General features: G+C 38.4%; 1 protein-coding gene across 1 annotated transcript in view; it reads right to left on the bottom strand.

Annotated features, from left to right (window-relative positions):
• Positions 1-272: 272 nt before the first annotated feature.
• The window catches only part of sorcs1 (sortilin-related VPS10 domain containing receptor 1), a gene marked incomplete at its 5' end in the record, with an annotated part of 119,648 nt that continues 99,471 nt past the window's right edge, over positions 273-20,449 (bottom strand). The window contains 18 exons of the mRNA XM_079463172.1: positions 273-373; positions 909-1,075; positions 3,379-3,484; positions 3,618-3,717; positions 6,103-6,237; positions 7,312-7,424; positions 7,636-7,759; positions 8,341-8,474; positions 9,843-10,029; positions 10,176-10,347; positions 10,627-10,740; positions 13,079-13,212; positions 14,561-14,678; positions 15,577-15,684; positions 15,963-16,054; positions 17,772-17,848; positions 19,068-19,170; positions 19,979-20,125. Of these exons, the coding sequence (XP_079319298.1) occupies positions 309-373; positions 909-1,075; positions 3,379-3,484; positions 3,618-3,717; positions 6,103-6,237; positions 7,312-7,424; positions 7,636-7,759; positions 8,341-8,474; positions 9,843-10,029; positions 10,176-10,347; positions 10,627-10,740; positions 13,079-13,212; positions 14,561-14,678; positions 15,577-15,684; positions 15,963-16,054; positions 17,772-17,848; positions 19,068-19,170; positions 19,979-20,125 (2,196 nt within the window). The 3' untranslated portion in view covers positions 273-308. The remainder of the gene's footprint in view (positions 374-908; positions 1,076-3,378; positions 3,485-3,617; positions 3,718-6,102; positions 6,238-7,311; positions 7,425-7,635; positions 7,760-8,340; positions 8,475-9,842; positions 10,030-10,175; positions 10,348-10,626; positions 10,741-13,078; positions 13,213-14,560; positions 14,679-15,576; positions 15,685-15,962; positions 16,055-17,771; positions 17,849-19,067; positions 19,171-19,978; positions 20,126-20,449) is intronic.

Genomic DNA, 20,449 nt, shown 5'->3' on the forward strand with positions numbered 1-20,449 from the left:
AACTATACCGCCGCCATTAACAAAAAAGTAAAAGACACTTACAAGAAACCAAGAATAATTCTCTCGCCCTTTTCATCGAGCACATACCGGTTGTTTCCACAAACTCTGTACACACCGGTGCTCTTTAGAAACGAACAGCATCAAAAAAGTTTTTGTATTGAATACACGTATGTATAAAAAAGCTGTACAAAGTTTGTTCTAGTATTCACAGAGCACAGTAAACGTAATGTCCAACATGCACAAGTACTAAATAAAGCTTGAAACCTTTGTGTCCGCACGATCAAAGTCCTCAAATATGAGTCCGCGCTTCAAACGTCCATGTATGTGGGAAGATCTGATGAGAATTTGACACGTGGATGAGGTTTGATGCATTCTGGGAAAGAGAGCAACCGGGAGGCATACACTCTGTTAGACAATAGACCAAGATGCATCTTGTGCACAATAAATAAATAAATAAAGCTTCAGAGAGATTAGGACTTTATTGGTATTCGAATAAATAAAGCTGTGTTCACAAAGTTTTGGTTGTTACACTTGGGTACTTTCGAGAAAGTCTCTGGGTTTGTTAAATATCACAGTTCACTAGATTTAAAGTCCCTAGATTTTGTCTGAGGAAGTGACTGCAGGTAAAAAATAAATCCTTAAGGACACCTGTAGTCTGTGCGTTCCGAGTTATCTTAAAAAATACACGCTTTCTTGGTACTTTTGGACGGACTGAAAAGTGTTTGATGCCCAAAGAGATGATGTATGAATATCAATATAATATAAATGATTTGTTGTACGTGTAATATGTCAGACAGCTTCCTCAGGTCACCACAATGTAAATAAAACAATGCAATTTGTGATCAGTTTTATTTGACAGATTCTACATGGGGTTGGTGAGCTATACAGGGACAGAGGGTGTTTCTTACCGATGGCCTGGGTGTTGGGCTCCGGGTCCAGTGACTCCAGTGTTGTGAGCAGCTCTTTCTGTGAACTGCAGCTGGGTGTGCTGTCAGTGGGGCTCACTGGACTCTGGATCATTTCTTGTTCTTTTTCGTCCTGCATCGCTGCATAGACGTGGAGGCCTGGGATCTTCCTTGAGGAAAGATTTACAATGAGACACGGGCAAAACATGCTGCGAGGGTCATTCGGCAACCAGGTCTTTGCGTGCCTTTTATCCAAAGTGACTTACAATTCGTCATAGAATACATACGGGCTAAGGAAAAACGTTGTTTTTTTTGTATTCACTTTTTGAAAGGGAAAGTTCACTCAAAAAAGTAAATTCTGTCATCATTTACGTACTCTTGTGTCATTACAAACCTATTTGACTTTCTTTCGTCTGCAGAGCATATTTTGAAGAAGAACACTGACCTCCATTCACTTCTGTTGTATGGACACAAAACCACAGAGACATTTCTCAAAATATCTTATTTTGTGTTCCACAAAAGCAAGAATCATATATAAGAGGGTGAATAAATGACAACAGAATGTTAATTTTTGGGTGAACTATTCCTTTGATATAGTATAACAACCCCATGACCATCATTTTGCTCATCACATATTTGTTCATTCAATAACAGATATTTGTCGAAATTTCAGCATTAGATTAAATTTAAACACATATTGAAGTCTTAAAAAGTTAGTTAAGGCTTGTAAAATTAAACAATAAACCTGTAACTGTCAACCTGAACGCATGATTATATCGTAACAGATATTGAAATAGATTCATTGAAGTTGTGATGGCACTGTGCAATTTATTTGATCAATTTTACACCACCAAAACATATCATTTGTCTGACATAAACGTTAATAGTCTTTCAAAAATGTATTTTATTTATCTGCAAAGGCCCACAAGACATGCTTGGGGGTGAATCACCTAGAGGCCGAGAGGAAATCTAATACAATACATTATTATCGGCTTTGTAATTCACATCATTCCAGTCGTTCATCACAGGTAGCTCTTGTTTATAGTTTGCGAGCGTGGTAGTCTGCTTTCGCCGGGAAAGCCTCCAATATGCCTCGGGGAAAGATTTGTAATGAGACGCGGGCGAGAAACAAATGACCTCTGTGTAAGAAGTCTCACTTAAGAGTTACAATTGAGCTAGTTTGCATGGGATAAACCGACGGCTCCCAGCGGAGAGGTGATTTTATCCGACTCTGTCTGCATCATTATGGCGAGAGAATGTACCGTAAGCAAAACCGAGCAGGGAACTTAAACCTAGTGTTGCCTTTGAGGATTCAAAAGAGATTTTATAGCACTAAATACAACCGGAGAGGGACACAGCGAACAGGAAACACAATGGACGGCTCATTACAATGTGATCAAATGTCCTCATTAACAAGAAGTTTGCTTTTTAACTTTTTTCCTTGTTGAAACGTTACAGGTCGAAGGGTTAAAAGCATTTAAAGATTCTTGGCACATGTTTGGGCTCTGCAGCCACTTGTCTCCTCTCTGTCTCTCTCGTCTCCGTCTCTTGTCTTATTGACCTCTCTTGCCCTTTTCCCTCTCGAAACGATGCAATCATTTAACATTTCATAAAGGTCAGCTCGAAAAACTCAAAGGGCTAAATATTGATAATGTCTGTGAGCTGACTGACATTTATCATTTGTTATGAGCACTTGTTGAAGGCGCGGCAATCGCAGAAGTCTGAATCATCTTTTCACAGATCCGGCCTGCGGTTCATCACATTTGACTCAAGAGGGATCACGCGTTTTAAAATTTCAACAGAGCTAAATTGACCCTATCTTTAAGGACATTAAAACATTCCAAAGAGCATCTTGTGTTCTTTCGAGGAAGAAAGAGAATCGAATTGTTCTACAAATGAGTTGACAAGATTAATGTGACTAATTTGCTTTGACTGTATGAATGCTACCCTACACATATAGTGTATATTTTTTGATGTTTTATAGATTTCAATTCATTTTAAGTAGGGCTGGAAAGCAAAATAAAAGTTTTTGTTTACATAATATATGTGTGTGTGTGTGTGTGTGTGTCTGTACCGGAAATAATAAATATTTATATTAAAATACACACACACACACGCATGTATATATTTAAGAAATATTTATATTTACACACACACACACACACACACACACACACACACACACATATATATATATAAATTTATCCATGTGTGCATATTCATACTTATTATACACAGTACACACACATACAATATATTACGTAAACAAAAACTTTTAATTGTACGTCATATTGTTTCTTTTTTAATGTTTACAAGTTTTGATCCCCGCTGTATAAATTGACACTAGAGATCAGGGTACAGTTCAAAAGCATAGGGTTTCTTGACTACACCCCCCCCCCACAATTCTGTAGTTGCATTTTAAGATACATGTACATTAAAAGCTGGGTCAGGCTTTTGAAATGGATAACAGTACCTTTTGAATTTATAGATGAGGAACACAGCTAAACCCACCACGACCACAGAGAGGAGCATGAGCATAGCTGAGCCACTGTGAGTTTCACTTGTGTCCACTAGAGGCGCTAGACGCAGGGAAATATCAAGCACAGGACATAGCGCATGTTTTCAAGTTTCACTCTAATATGGTTATATAGCAAATTGTCTATGTTTCAGGTTCACGACATTGATTCTCTGATCGAACACAAAGTCCATTACCTGCTGATAAATGTGCAGCGTATACTGTGATCTGGACTCCTGGTCTGAGTGTGAACTGAACCAGATTCTGATTCAGAGCACTGAGCACCAGTTCTGAAAGCTGAACAGAGAAGAGAAGAAAATAAGCACATTTATCAACAATATCATCGTATTCAAATTCCATTTTATCAGCATACACCTGCTATTAAATCGCATAAACAGTCCCATAAACAATACAGACTGTGATTGAAGATATTCCTGCCCTGTAGGTATTTGATTCCCCCGTTTCTGAGTCCTGATGCATTGTGGGTTGAGGCACAAGCGTGGGCTTGTGATGTTGTTTGTCGTATGTGATTTTCTACCTCGCTGGGATGACAACTTTGCATAATTCACCCGCATAACCTTCAGTCAAAAATATAGATATATGACACGGGAAGCATCTCATTTGGGCTTAACATATCACTCCTCTGCCCTCAGAAATACACACAGACCTTGACTGTCTGTTTTTTTATGTTTGCATAAATCCTAATCTACAGCACACATTAACGGCGCTCCTGAAATGAAGACGCTTTTTCTTTGCTTTCGTGTTTACGGCACATCTGTGGGGTTTTGTAAGACTCATCTTATAATGGCAGAGGTCAGGCATAAAACCTCAGACATAAAACAACGTCCTGTTAAAGGAGTTCATTTTTTTCACCCAGGCTTCATTAAATCTGTCTCCTTTACCTAAATGACTCCTGACTTCTTTCTTTATTTCTTCATCTCGTCCATCTCTCTTTATTCCCCGCCCGTTCAAAATGAGACCCTTCCATGAATAATTACTTTCCTTATGAATTGTACCGGGGTCAGTAAGTCTATTATACTTTTTTAATAAGGCTATCCACACACTACACTTCGAACATGTCACCCTCAAATAGAGATTTACGCGGATCTGCCGTTGGAAGGTTTGCTGGAGTTTCAAGGTAGATCCGGGCAAGAAAAAAAGCCAAAATGACAGCAGGCATCTATTCAATGACCTCAACAAAGTGCAGATATCCCCCATCATCTGTGATCTTATGTCTCAGGCCTATTGGCCATTGTCGGACCGAAATGAATATATAAATATGATCTACAGTAGTGGATGACCTTCCCCGTCGGTAAGAAATCACCGCCTCAAAATGATATAGATGACACATGTTAATACTGGAGGATATGAGCCATATTCTCATATTCAGTAATGGTTGTTCTTGGTTATGGCCAAATACGCTGAGCCACGGCCGAAATGACCCATGACTGAACTTCCTAACACCGTGTATACACAAATGTATACTACAAAACCAGATCAACATATATTAATAACAGATAAAACTGTAGTTAATATATGTCTTATTGTTTTATATTTTATACATGTGAATAAAATCACATAAAAGTAATAATCCACAACAAAGATGTTGATGGTAAAATGCATATTGGCCATCAGTTGTTATTCATTTTATTCAACAAGCCAAAGTTTTTCACGACAGGATGGGATGCTACGATATAGTTGTTACAAAATGTTATGTTATGTAATGTGTTGTCCTCAACTCAACACATCTCTGTGTTATTTCTGGGACAACATATTTTAATTCCCTTTCATTCATTTAAAACAAAATCAACACAAAATGTGTTAAAATGATGCGTTAAAAAGCATAACCCAAATAATGTGTTAATAATTAACACATACTTTTTGAGAGTTTCGTAGCATTCGGATGGTCAAATGATCGAACATAATTCATTATTTGTTTTTGAATCAATATAACTAATGAGAAACAAATGAGTGCCTGCACCTGACAGGACTTGTTGACAAGATAACAAGAGTTACACGGGCCAACATTGACACCTGCTGGAGAGCATCTGAAATTCTTGACAAATGCTTCATCTCTGGACTCACTATTCTGTAGTCTTAAAAACTATGGCTCCTTATGCATTATACATGATATAGGATATACTGCCGAGGAAAATTTGATAGGCCATTCTACGTTTCATTTAACTGGATGCATTGTGGCCATTCCGGGCTATTGCCGGTTTGATTTCAACAAAATCCAACCTCCACAGGAGGAACATAAAGTCATCCAACAGCAATGTGAAAGACTGCCAGCATGACAAGACACATGAAAACTGTGATAAAAATCGAGGTTACCACATTAATTTTTTTACTTTTCCTAAATACATATAGAAATATTACTGCCTAGATGTAAATATGATCTTTTTTTCTTGCTGTATTTGAGGTCTGAAAAAATACAGAGCATCTTTTGACCTGTTTCTCCAGATCTGGTTTTCTGCAAGTAAATGCAAATAGAAACAATATTTTTATTTATAATTTGGGAAAAATATTGCTGGTAGTTCATAGAATGAAACAAAAATCATCATCTTACCTAAACACAGATGCCTACTTAAAAAAAATCTTTTTTTTAATGATCTCTTATATTTTTCTGCGATTGTACATTAGCAGTGATACAATAAAAATATAGTGAATACTGTTTAATACCTGGTCTAAATGTGTAGATGTTTTGTCTGGCTTTCCCTCTGTGAGCTGTTTGTCTGGTAATAGGAAGAACTCAGCCGCTGTTGGCAAACCGGGCAGAACAGTAACCAACAGCTGTTCTGGACTAACACCTGTCGCCTGAACACAGGATACAGAATAGTAGAGACATAAAACATGGTTTGCTTTATTTCTTGACCATTGCCGACATTCTGTATGTAGTGTAAAGTAATACATCATTCAAATTGAATATATTTCTGAAACAACTAGGTCTACTGAAACAAGGTCACAATGTCAACTGTGTTCTTGTCCATATGCCCAATGTAAAACTCATTACACACATAACCAACTGAAGCAGAACGGGCATATGGCACACACGAGCACTGTTATTCTCATGTGTCATGTTCAATAAACACGCGTATAAAAAGTCATTACATTCTACCGTCTTATGATTATTTCTTTCTGTAATGCCATATGTCTGAAAAACTGTGAAAGTTCTTGCTGTCACGGTCAGGTTTTAATCCAGCAGCGAAGGCTAATCAAGAAGCTTTGGTTGGTTTTCGTGCTCCATGCATTATTCGATAAACTCCAAAATCTGACTATGATTTTAATAGTTTTGAAATCTGTAATTCAATTTGTATTTGCTCCAAAGTCTCCAAAACACCCTTTTTGGCAGGGTTTCCTATATTGACCTGGATTTGGACCAAATTCGAAAGTTTTCTGAAAGTGTTTTTTGGTCCGTTGTCAGGACTGATTTTATGTCCTTGTGGGGATTATCTCCATTTTACACTCATTATTGTCAAATAATGCTTGGTTTCTGCCATATCCCGTTTCAATTTCATCTGAAGCGACAGCCACATTTCTGAGAAACGCTTCCATTGGTGATTCAACTTGGCTCTTCATTCAATAAGTCCCCAAATGATCATGTACAGTATGTCAGAAATAACCATAAATAACCAGCTAATATGCATTATTTTATATAACCGCATACCTCAGTAATGAATCACTTTGCTACTTGCTGTTGCTGAATATAGCAGATCTTTTTTCTAGACATTTTATTGAAAAAAACATGCATATAACAGCATATGTGTACGTACACACTAGCAACACAAGTAGACATGTCTACACAAGTTCAGTTTTCAATGAATGAGGTCTTCAACATCTGTGATATTAAAGTCAAAGCTTTGTTCCGATGGTAAATGGTGTAGAACTCACCTGCACCATAGAGATTTTAATGACTCGACTGACATCAAGTCTCCATTCAGCCACGTCGGGGTTGTGATCGTCAAGATTGGATGAAAAGGCGAGAAGGTGGGATCTAAAGTATTCTGCAAAGGGAACATTACACACACTTTACAACCCTGATTTCCCTCTTCCACAATATGAGTTTAAGTATTATTTTAAGTCGGACATAAAACACATTTTTTTACTTGATGTAAAACTTAAAGAGTATTTTAAGAGAAAATGACCAATATATTAATGTATACGTCAGTGTTGTACACGCTCCAGTGTGTTTCTTCACTATGGAGCAGAACTCACCATGGACAGCGACGGTTTTCCTGTCTTGCAGGATGTTGTTCCCAGCAGACACCTGTACGGTGACAACATTGATTCCCTCCCGGGAGAACGTGAATGCCACGCTCCCCTCCAGCGTGATCACAGGCTGTGAACACAACACCATAGAGATTCTCATGAGAGTGCCCTGTCAACCTGGTTAGCAGAGGACATGTCAACTTTATTTATAATGGTGCTCAGTGACTGTACACACGCACATACACGCACACTCTGTGCTTTTATTTTTTTGTATTGTGTAGCCCTTAAACAGAACCCTTAAATGTCCCTTTATTAACACTAAATGAAAAAGTGTTTCTTTACAAGTTTTCAATGAATTAAATTAGTTTAGTTGAACCGTGTTAAAATGAAATAACGCTGATGTCCACCTGAAACCTCACATCTCCATATTTCGTGAAATATGTTTTGCCAAAAAATCATTATTATTAGTCACACTTTGTTTATTAGTCACACTGGGTTTTGCAAATATCTAAATATATATATTAAAAATAACTGGATGGAGTAAGATATTAATTACAGGATTAACAGGATTTATCACAAGATTGAATTTGTTACTTTTGTAGCTCTAAAATTTAATTTCTGTTTCTAATTGGTTTAAGCTAAATGTAATCTTTTCAAGCGCGCCTTGCAATCTTTGTACTAGTTGGCATCTGATGATCTGTGAGACCTCACCTCGGAGTTATTCCCAAACCACCAGATATAGGTGACCGTTCCCACTTGGCTTGGCCAGAGAACCACTGTCAGATTGACCTCTTTATTCTTCACAGCAACAAACGGGGCCGAGAGGTGAATGGACTCCAGCTGACCTGATCCCGTAAAGGCAAAAAAAAAGGCCCAATTAGACGATACAAAGTTCTGTCAAAGTTAGCAGAGCAGATAAATGTATACTGTGCGTAAATGAAAACCAGATTGGACATCTAACAAAGGTCAAGCCAAAGTCATTTGTATTCCTTGTATGGTCAAATTTGTATTCCTTGTATGGTCAAATGTAGTTATCACTGAAACGCGATCACATCAAACATCATAATTTAAAGAATATCTGTATATTGTGGCAGTCGTTGTTATACCTACAAAGTGTGGCGAATGTTGCTTTATTACTAAATGATCTCCAATTTAATTTAGGCCCCTGCCGGAAAAACCTAACACCCCTTAAAATGATTTACATATTGTGTATATTCATTCACAAATACTTCTCCCATGGACCCAAAGCCATCTGCGAGCACATTTCATCTCGTGCTCCGGCGCCTCTGTTTCTCTTCCCTGGCACGGTAGGATTGACAGATTGGAAGCATTCATTCTCCCCGATCAATAAGTCACTGTGGAGGCATCCGTCTGCCTGGATGTGGCAGGGGGTGGTAAGTTCATTGAGTAGGTAGACATGAAAAATTTGAATTAAAACGCTCAAAAAGCTCTTTGTTAGTGCGGATCTGTGACATGTCCTAGCAGACAGACTTACGGCACTTAAAAATATACAAAACCCAGTCCATCTGGTCTCAAAATGTGTGAAATGCAACTACTTCCAACATCCATACAAGATCTACAGAGCAAAGGAAGAGAAAGGTTTTTTTTAATGCCAAAGTTATTGGCATAGTCTGGTCCAGTGACCACCCACGCAGAAGTGAGCCATTTGACAAACATGTAAAATGACCAGCCAGAGTCAAGTACATCTGAAATCAAGATAGTAGATAGACAGAATAAAATAAAATTGAACTATCCCTTAAATTCTAGCTGGCAAAATTATTAAATAACTTTAAAGATTTTAAAGTATATAATTTTTGTGTTTAGTCTACTGTTTGTCTACTCAATACAACTTATAAGAAAATAATGAGGAGATTGTGTTTTACAGCTTCTACCCGTAAAAAGTCAAGTTAATTTCTTCAACAACCCGACCTGGATGATGTTTAAGGTCCTTGGGATCTACATGGAACACTGAAGTGTCTGTCGGGAATAACTAAGAAGGATGATTTCAATCTCTTGGTCCAGTTGGAGACCATGAGCTTGTTGCCTAGGCCGGTTAATGTCGAGTACAATACGACCAAGGCCAAATGAGATTTTTCTGGTCAATAAACCGTAAATGAGTTCAGGCCCGTTCTTTAAATACATTAAGGATAAAAAGATAGTATATGTTATGGCCGTCTGCGTATCGGTGCTCTCTCTCCCAAATCCCGACTTACATGTGACGTGCAGAAAAAGAAGAACGGTTTCAGAGCCCAGACTGTTCTCGGCTGTTGCTGACACACGATAGATTCCCACGTTCTTGTAGACGTGTTTAATCCCGTCTTCGATCAAGCTCACATTGGAGTAAGTGAAGGCGTTTCCATCTCCGAAATCCAGAGTGATGCTGGTTCGTGATCCATCGCCCTGAAAAACATGAAAGGACGTCTTCAGGTCAACTTCAGTGCCAATGATACGGAATAAAATCTGTTTAATGAACTTAATGATCCAGGACATATTTGTGAGTTTTATATGAGTCTATGATGAGTTTAGATCGTTTTTTGGGTATATACCTCCTCCAAGAAGACGAGAAAGGTGACGTTGCTAGCAAGACTAGCGGTTAGCTTCCCTTCAGTGGTCACAAGATGGAGGCCGCGAGGTGCCTGGCTGGGGCACACTAGCCTACGGGCTGTGTATTGCTCCATCACGCCACCTGTACAGTTATTGGACACCACCTTCCTATACCTGAACACATGTTAAGGCATATTATTAATTATTTCATTTTTAAATGATTCATTTGCAATGATAAACCTAGAAAACTCAATATCAAAAGATGCAAATACATTGAGAGGAAGCAGTGTGCTTATCTGTACGTCACACATCACACATGTGAGAAAGCAGATGGCAAACATTTTAATAACAAATATTTGTAAAAAATGTTTAACATCCTAAAAGGTGGTTATAAGATATAGCCTACTGTAAATATATACAATGATAATGCATAAAGAGTACACAAGATCTCACCCGGTGCTGTTGAGAAACGTGCGTTCGGTGGTGCAGCTTCGAGACATGGAGGAGGGGAGGAACCAGAATGCTGGAGTACATTTGCCGTCAGTTCTTCTCTCGAAACCATAATCACTATCATAAAAACACACACACACATACAAATGGTATGACAATTGTAAACACAAAAACACACGACAACATCCGACAGCTCTCTACTTTTGATTTCGAGAAAGTTTTTTTCTCAAGTTCATTGGTGCAAAAGATAACAAAACAAACTGTTCAGTATTCGTAAACCATTGCCTTTTAAATGTGCAAACAATATGGCACTAGCATGTATTCATCTAATTAATTGAGGTACCTTGTGTAGCAACAATCTGGCAACCAGTGGAATGGGTGGGATTGTTTTTTGACCAACGGCAGATGAGGCGAGTGTGAGTTGAGCTATTATTTCTCAGACTATAGTTTACTTAAAAACGAAGTTAACCTCCATTCTGTGTTTGGTTAGAACATAATAATTTTTTTATTGTTTATTAACTACTCAACATTTTAATGATTCTTTGTGGAGGTCTGCCGGAAGTTATGTTTGGGCCACATTACATTTGTTTACTCTATGTTGTTGCTGCTGATACCGTCTTTAGTAAAAGTGTGATTTAGTATCTTTTCTATTTTCATACACTGCAAAAACGGTAATTGTTTTACAATTTTATTTTTGTACACCGCACACACAAAGTGTACAGAGGAATCACATCTTCGGTTAAAATGTCAAACTGGAAAAATAGACTGCAAATTTACACGTTGGGTATAAAATAACATATCAAAAAATACATTTCATTATAGTTAAATATTATGTTTTTCTTCTGCTGCCCCAGCTGCTGCTGTAGCTAATATTTCAGTTTTTGTGTAAATGTAGTTTTGACTGCAAAATTACACACGCACACAAAATAAATACGGTTATTGTGATTATTATGTTTTTTTCCCTACAAACTATATGTGTAATAGAGTCAAAACCATGGTAAATGTTCATAAATGTATCATGCAACCAAGCTGCTGTTACAGAAGTTGTTTGTCCTACACTGCAACTGAACCCCAATCAGGAAAACGAATTGCAACAATTATCATGATAAGCTACACAGATGCAGCCAGCTTGCGCTGCTAAACGATTAACATTTTACTTCCTGATAAATAACTTTCACACTTTGTTCCGTCCGGCCTCAAGGGATTTGCGTATTTGGAACTTTACAGAAACATTAATAACTTTGCTAGTTTCTGGCAAAATGAGGGCAGGAATGCAGATCAAGAGCTTAAAGCGGAGGAAGCGTGCTTTTTTGTGCATTCTGACTTCTTTACACTGTTAAACATACTGGATTTTCATGCTTAACATGGTCAACTTGTCAAAAAAACGTGTTGAACGTATGATGTAGTATTTCTGTGCTCGATTCACTCTGCCAGGGTTCGTACGCGTTTCTGAAAGTTTTTTCCGAACATGAATTCCCGTTTCATAACCAGGGCTCTGAGTCCCTTATTGGACAATTCTCCTGGAAAAGCACGCCCACGCGTCATCTAGCCCATGTGAGAAAGAGAACGCACATCAATGCCGCTTCACTCAGCTGACGGAAGTTTTGCTGTGTTTGTTTGCTTAATGCATTTCAGTGATCAATGTTATTTGAAACTGACAACAGGAGCGCTCCCAGCGTTAAAAGGAGCCGTATATGAACCGCACACAGTCATTTTCTGTTCGCAAGTGGTGTGTTTGTGCATAATGTTAACAACATACGCTTATAGTGAATCAGTGCGATGATGTACTGTGTGCTCGTGCTGCAGTTTCGTTCTATTGCTGACTTTCATCTCTCCTCAGCCGTTGTGCTGCTTCCAGCAAAGATCTTCTTCCAGTGAATCCTTCTGCAATGCTCATCTGATGCGGGAAACCCCACAAGCTCTTTCGAAGTCCTTGACTCTGTATTTCAAGTTTCTCGATAAGATATCAGTTTTCGTACTACACAGAAATGTCCTTATGGTTTTTGGCTTAAAAGCCCAATCTAATGTTACATTAAAGGATCAGTTTTGGGCACTAAAACACTAAAGCTGGTTGTCCTTTTCCCAGCAGGTGGTGTGAATTGTAGACATATGGCTTGTCACCTAGTGAAATTAAAGTTCATTTGTGGCACATGTATGCATATATATTATGTATAGTTTGATTTAATTGACGTGAGCTCAGCATGTGAATCTTCTTTGTTTAATTGAATTTTACCGCAGTATGAAAATAAATAGAAAAGTATGGCAGAATGTGTCCTTTGCAGAAGAGGCAGTGCATTATGGTGAGCTCATATTTTGTCAGATTTTTACTATATTAAACATAAATAATTTTGCTGTGTATATTTACACTTTAAGCTGTACTGATATTCTACATATGAAGGTGGTAGACAACAATGTAGCTCACTTAGGTTTTGAAATAAAACTTTTGTTCGCTTACCACTCAAAGTCGGATTCGTTGCAGTCACAGGGCTCGGAAATCATGGCGACGGAGTACGTTTTTCCCATAACGCACCTCGCTATGGCCTTCAACTTTCGATAGACCCTCTTCACTCCCATGAGACAGTGTTCACTCTACAGCACGTGAACATACAGAGACAACATATCAAATGTAAATATTTTCCACAATTGACTTATGCTGTTCCCCTCTACTTCAGTTTTCACATTAATAATTCAAAAAAATACCCATGTGCTCATCACGCTGAATATAGAAGAGAGAGAGAGAGAGACTAAAAAGAGCACACAGCAAAGAGGAGGAAAATAATTTCCGCTCATCGTACTCCATATTTCATCTCTCATATTCCAACACGGCAGGGTTCATTTCATAAAAAGGTTTCAGGGTGCTAGGCCTCTCGCTTACGTTTCATGTATTTTGCAATGAAGATTTTCTCGCTGCTCTCTTGATAACGCGCTTCCTCCGAACTATTGTTCCAAATACTGCCGTTTTATTTCGGCACAGGATTTGTGCTGGCTGAATGAAAAAGTTTTGTTTAAAACCAGAGGTCCACTGCTGGTCGCGTTGTCGTTTTTGTTTCGTTCTATGGTTTATATTTATCAGACTAACTGGCGCAGAACGCAGCAATAAAACCCTGCAGCGCATCTGTCAGGCGCGGAGACGGTCGGGCGGGTAGATTTAGATACACAATGCATGGTTTCACCTTATCAGCATGTTACTTTACATCCCGCCTCAATCAAACCCCAGGACTTCGGTTTTAACAGTCCAAACTTTGACATTTTTCTGTCGACTTCGTGTCTTCCACTTCTTCGAAGTTTGTCACGGTAATGGCAACCTCTAGACAGCGAGTTTCACAGGGCTTCAGGTACAAGTAGGACAGTCTTCTACCATCTCCATACATACAGATGATGGACTTGAATCTATTAGGTTTCTGTCAGGGGACACTTTGCTTCTGGCTTGACTTCTGGGACAGATATTATTCCATCTGTTCAAATATAGCTTCAACCATGGATGGAAGGAAGGCATGTCAGGGCCGGTTAGAGAGTATCCTTGTAAAAAGTTTGAGGCAAGGAGCTAGCGTGACATGCTGTTAGATGTGTAATTCAGGCTAAAGCTTGTTTTATATTTATGGCCCTTTTAACACATAATTGGCTAGATCAATCTGTTCAGATTCGGCCAATCATTGTAAAGTTCATTTACCTGGAGCTCTTAAAGGTACAGTAACAAAAACGGGAGGTTTAAAGCTGTATGTCATCATTTTTACTTCTATACCGCCATGCATGTTTAAAATATAAAATTGCTAAATGTGAAGTCATTATTATACGTTTACCAGGCTAAGGTAAGAAACCAATTTTTTAAAAAATTACAAATTGCATCTCTATTATAAGAATCACAGAGTTACAGGTGAATTAAATGAGAAACAAATACAGGATTTGCGATTTCATCGGCACATATTGTGGATCTCACCTGGTCATGTAAATTCCACAGCACATAGTCAGATTCGACGCATCTTCTGTTGAAGATAGACCTGAAGTCTATCTTTACCAGCTGCCATTCGGAGCGATGACTGACGTGCCCGAAGATCCTGCAAACAAAGGCACTGAATCAGCCGCCATATGTCTGGCGAGCAGTGGCACACGGAGACGGCGGTGACTCGAATGATTAGAACGATGCCGAGCGGACAGGAAGAGGAAATGCTTAACAATGTTATCCGTGTCAAACCGCATCAGTGGAAACCTGCGTCAAACTGTCAACAGAAAGTCTGAAACTCACATCGAGAAAGGCTGACATTCAAGAGCTGTGTGACACTTTTAGGGGCCTGTCGGAAAGACAGCAGACGGTATCTAGGAATATCCTAGAAGAGAAAACTTCATGCAACATTTCTTTAAATAGTTTGAGGTTGGGCTTGTTGCAGAGGATTTTAAAGTGAAGCCTGGTTTTGGTGTGATGGATTTAAAGTCCCAGTGAAATTAAAAATAAAAATTCTATTTTCTATTCTAATTTTTTTTATTTATGTACCCTCACAATCTTCAATTATAATCTGAAAATGGACTTCCCCCTGAAACGACTATCCATCTCAAATGACATAAATTAGACGGCTTGGCTAGTATGGCTTAACTCCTCGCCTTCAACTGTCAGTCTGCTCCCAGTCTCATTTCAAAATCAATGCAACATCTTTTTATACACATCCAATAAATTCGCAATAAAAAATGCGGGCCAGGTCCACTACTTTTCTCCTTTGAAATTCCTTTTCACTCGGAAATGTGTCAGAATACTAAAGTAAAAATGATCGCAACTTAGATCACAGTGACTTTAATGTTAAAAAGCGTTATTTGTGATGGGAATGTAAAAAAAATATTTTTTTGAAATAGTCCCTAGTAGTTTATAAAATAAAAATTATCATTAACATTTATTCATGTACCAGTCACTTTTGTCCAAAGAATCTCACAAATCACTTAAGAATCTCTATTTATCATACGTACGTCATAATAAGAGTCTCTTCGCCTGGTTCCCCCAACACTCCATCCACAAATAGGGGTGATGAGGTGAAACTGTATTTGTTCCAGACCCTTCCCTCATCAAAACTCAACCTGCACACAAAGCAACAGCAAACGCTTTGACACAGTATAAAAAAGATTGCGTTTCCAAAGACACAGCTGGCAAATAATTCAAACAGAACTTTGCTGCACCCTTTCTGACATTTAATCTAGATTACTAGACAAAAAGTATTACACAGTCTGCTGGCTTTAATGAGAATATTCACACTCTTCGTAACTATGCGAGTCATCTCGGTGTGATTGCATTGGCTCATCTATCCAACATATGCGTGAAATATTATTATTGATATTTGTGTATGTGATGGGATTACCAGAGGTGCCTGATGGGAAGAGGGGTGTGTCTAATAGCCACCAAAGCCCCGCCCTGGTCTAGATAAAGAACACTGTACTCTTCATCAAATATCTATAACAAACAGAAATAAAGACAGTTGATATAAACATATACAGTATACAGAATTTCCAATTTGACCTCACAGGAATCTGTACTATTTTACAAGGTGGCTAATTCGAATAAATTCGTACAATCTGAATCGCACAAAAACATATGATTTTTTATGCACTTTGTTGCCTATGTTATTATAATTGCTTCCAATGTTTCCTCATCTTTAAGTCACTTTGGATAAAAGCGTCTACCAAATGACTAAATGTAAATGTAGAAAAAACAGCAATACTGAAGCCCCTCCCCTAAACCGAACATCAATGGCACTGAAGCAAATTGTACAAATAAGATTATACGAATGTTTACAAATTAGCTCACATACTATTTCCATTTCAACCTTCATGATATCCCCTTGACTATCAAAAACAAATTCCCTAAGGCTACAATACTACATGAAGTGACATCAGTTTGGTTGGAAAATAGCAGCGTTGGCGGAACAATCTCCCTCCAATCACCATAACAGGAGGGCTAATGTAGCGAAACAATTTTAAACCAGCTGTGTACTTAACTAGTAAATGCCTTGAGATGGATTTTTAGGTAGAGATGAGGGGGTTGCTAGCTTGACCTAAAACAGACTGTAAACACACATTGGAGGCCCTGAATAGTAATACATTTGCCCCAAAGCTCTGTTAAAGCATATGTGCTGTGAGTCTCTGTTGAAGTGAATTCTTATAGAGTTAAGCCTTAGGGCTTCAAGTAGTTAGCACACGCCAGTTATTTTGGTGGAGAAAACAATGATTAAAACGCCATGTGACTGGCTTAAGTACTTCACAGGCTAATGACTTTACATGTACTGGGGGCTTTGAGAAATCTGCACCCTCTGTGGTTGTTAGCGGGATATTGTGTTATGAGTCTGTTTCGTTTTTCTTTGCATGTCGACCAGATGGAAAGGTTGTATCAGTCAAAGCCAAACTGGGCTTATTTTAATGCCAGTTCATCTGTTTAAAATGATCAACATCAATCCAAAATGAATGAGGGGTCTCTTTGTTTGATTTATATCGTTTATATAAAGATGGATCACACGACCTACAATCACTAGGTTTGGTGTTGTAGGTTTAGTTGTGGGAAGACATTTTAAGATCACACGACCAACCGCTATTCAAATTCATTACTGGACCAATCTGTTACTGCACGTCTTTGATAGGTGTAAAGTCCAAAACCCTTGATGTATCATCCAGCGCAACATAAACAACCAAATTACTGCGCTCCTTTAAATATGACCTCATGTTATTTTCATTCATTATGTCGGATGAGTTGTGACAATATTTCATCTTCTCCGCTCTTCCTGGGAGGGCTTTCAATTTGATTAGATGAAACCTGGCAACCGCAGGTCTTCCGTCCTTGAAATTATGTTATTTCTCAAATCCGAGTGATTGTAATTTCTACTGACAAGATATATGACATCAAAAATCACATCCTCCCCAGCTTGCTTTACCTTTTTTACCACATCAATTTTCTCTTAATTATTTAAGTTCTCTAATTAGACAGCTGGCCCCATAAATTTCAATCGCATCAGCAAATACGCACCCACGGGTATCCATATATGTCACTGAATTGAAATTCTCTCAGCGTGTCATTAGATTATCAGTGCTCGCATGTGGCACATAGATGTTATGCATCAAACATATGCATAAAATAACTGCCCGACCCTATCTGCCCGGACGGCCCCCGTCAGAGTCACCTGTCGCCACGTGTTTCCAGCATCGGATGTGATGAACATGCTAACGTTACTGCTCGATAACTCTGCACCTATTGAACCTGAAGAAAAAAAGAGGAAGAACAATTACTGATATATTCACAGTAGCACTATAAAGATAATAAAACGCAAGCGTGCAAAAGACAAAACCCTTTATAGCTGTATAGTAAGTAAGGAAAGTCTTCTCATACAATCGAATCAATCAACTAAACGTCAATTTAGTGACTAATATCTAATAGTCACCCTCCTCCTAGGATTACTTATCCAGAAATTTACGATGCTAAGACATTTATATTTCATCTGCCTGCATCCGGCGGCAATATAGCGAACATCAAGAAAGACACAAGGCTGAGGGAGGAAAATAGAAAAGTGACATGTGTTTTCAATCTTTTAAAATAAGTGTCTGAAGTTTGAAGTTGGGGAAGAGCTAGTCGCTTTGGAAAATAAGAAACAATGGAGTGAAAATAATAATCCACATAAAGTCTCTCCGTTGCTAATCTCAAAAGAAACACTTAGCTTTCGCATTTGTCTACGCTCGCATGACACTAATCTTGTTTATGATCCACATAGACATCTGTGCGCAAAATGAACTTCTTCAAAAATAACTGTCACATTCAAGAGACTTGAAATAAACGCTTTCTTTCTTCAGCCTAACACAAAATAGGATATTTTGAATGAATGCTAGTAACCAAACAACATTTACCCTTTTGACTTCCATATTATGGACACAAACGACATTTCTCAAAGTGAAGATGAGCTTGGAACGACATGAGGGTGAATAAAGGAGTTTTGGGGTGAACTATGTCTTTAAAGGAACAGGAACAGTTCACCTAAAAAATTTAATTCTGTCATGATTTACTCACCCTCAAGTTGTGCCAAATCTCTATAGAAGAAGAATAGCTTTAGAAAATTCATTTGTTGAATATATAGGAAACCAAACAGTTCTGGGGTTCTTTTGACTACCACTATAATTCCAAAATCTTTCTCTGTGTTCATCGGAACAAATACATTTATAGAGATTTGAACAACCCCAGAGTGAGTCAATGAAGATAAATACAAATATTTTTGGGTGAAATGTCCCTTTAACTATTAACAGTAAAAAAAAACTCGATGAACTATCCTTCAAGCAATTGTTTACATTTAACACAACATTTATGTACCTGGTAAATGCTTTTAAAGAGTGTTTGTGCTTGTTGTGTTTCCTGGGATATAAACAAACTAACTCTGTGCTCCCAGAGTTACACGCTACAAGTTCAGCTACGTTTTCATTATGGCACTCACCCGACGCAACTATGATTCCAGGTGCCGACTCTCTGCTGGCTATATTCCCGGACGTGTATGGGTTCGCTGACACGTGCAGGTGAAGATGCAGGGAGCAGTAAGGCTGAAAGCCATAAAAACAAACAAATCTACGTCATGCGGGGCCTGTAAATCGATACAACCCCCAGCACCAAACTGCCACAGCTAGAATCAAATCCCATTACGGCAAAGGCTGGCGACTTTTCCCCCTCCCAACATTAATTTTGATTGGAATAACCTTTAGTGACACAATTCTCATTATAAGCGTGGAAATGCCAATGGTAAGCACATGTTGCAGGGGTTGTTTAGGGGTTTATTAAAACTTTGACATTTTCTAACAAATAGCCCGGTAATGGATTGTGAAGGCAGGGCTAACAGTGGGAGTATTAATTAGTTGGGTTTATCAAAGGGTAATTATTTTTGTTTGCATTTTGGAGGCTCGGGGGGCCATTCTTCGGGATGGATATTATCTACGCGGTATGACATATTTGCTTCGTCATTTAAAATGACAAGCTGTTTTGATTCCATTGAGATCTGTTTAAAATATCCATGTCCACAGGAAAACACATTATGTGGACTACTGAAAATGAAAATTCTTTGACCATTAACTTACCCTCACTTCATTTCAAACCTCTATCACTTTGTTTCTTCCGCAAAACACAGAAGATATTTTGAAGAATGTTGGTGACCAAAAAAATAGCACCCCGTTGACTTGCATTATGTGGACAAAACTACAGAGACGTTTCTCAAAATATCTTGCTTTGTGTTTCAAAGAATAAAAAGTCATGGACAGGTTTTGAATGATTTGAGGATTAATAAACGATGACAGATTTTAGGTTTACCACCCCTTTAAGATATTGGTGCTTGATAATTATTTACATTCTCTGACTCACCAGTATGCAGTGAACTCTGTTTCCCCTGAGATCAGCTGACGGGGCCTGTAGAAGCCTCCAGTCTCTGCCTCTGTTATACGTTATATACGTTTTCACCTCATTGTTTAGCTTCTTATTGGCCAGGAACATTCCTTTAATCCCTGCCACCTACGGATAAGAAACAACAAACGTCGTAATGAGCACAAGATCACAAATCTGTGAATTTCCTCCTCAACAAAATAACTCCATAGATCACATTTGATTTATCTTGTGTTCTTTCATACTTCACAAAGTCTTTGTTTTCAAACCTGACTGAGCATACCTCTAAAAAGCCATGTATCGCCGTTCCTGGTCAAATAAATGTATTGGAGTGGAATGAGAGTATGTAAGGGTAATCCGTGTCTGTTCTGAGCCGAAGTGACATCTCTACAGGGCTGGGAAGCTTTAGAAGGAGGTAGAGGCAGGCAGGGACGGGCCTTGCTGTTCAATAAT

The sequence above is a fragment of the Barbatula barbatula genome (assembly GCF_947034865.1).
Source record: "Barbatula barbatula genome assembly, chromosome: 8".
NCBI lineage: Eukaryota > Metazoa > Chordata > Actinopteri > Cypriniformes > Nemacheilidae > Barbatula > Barbatula barbatula.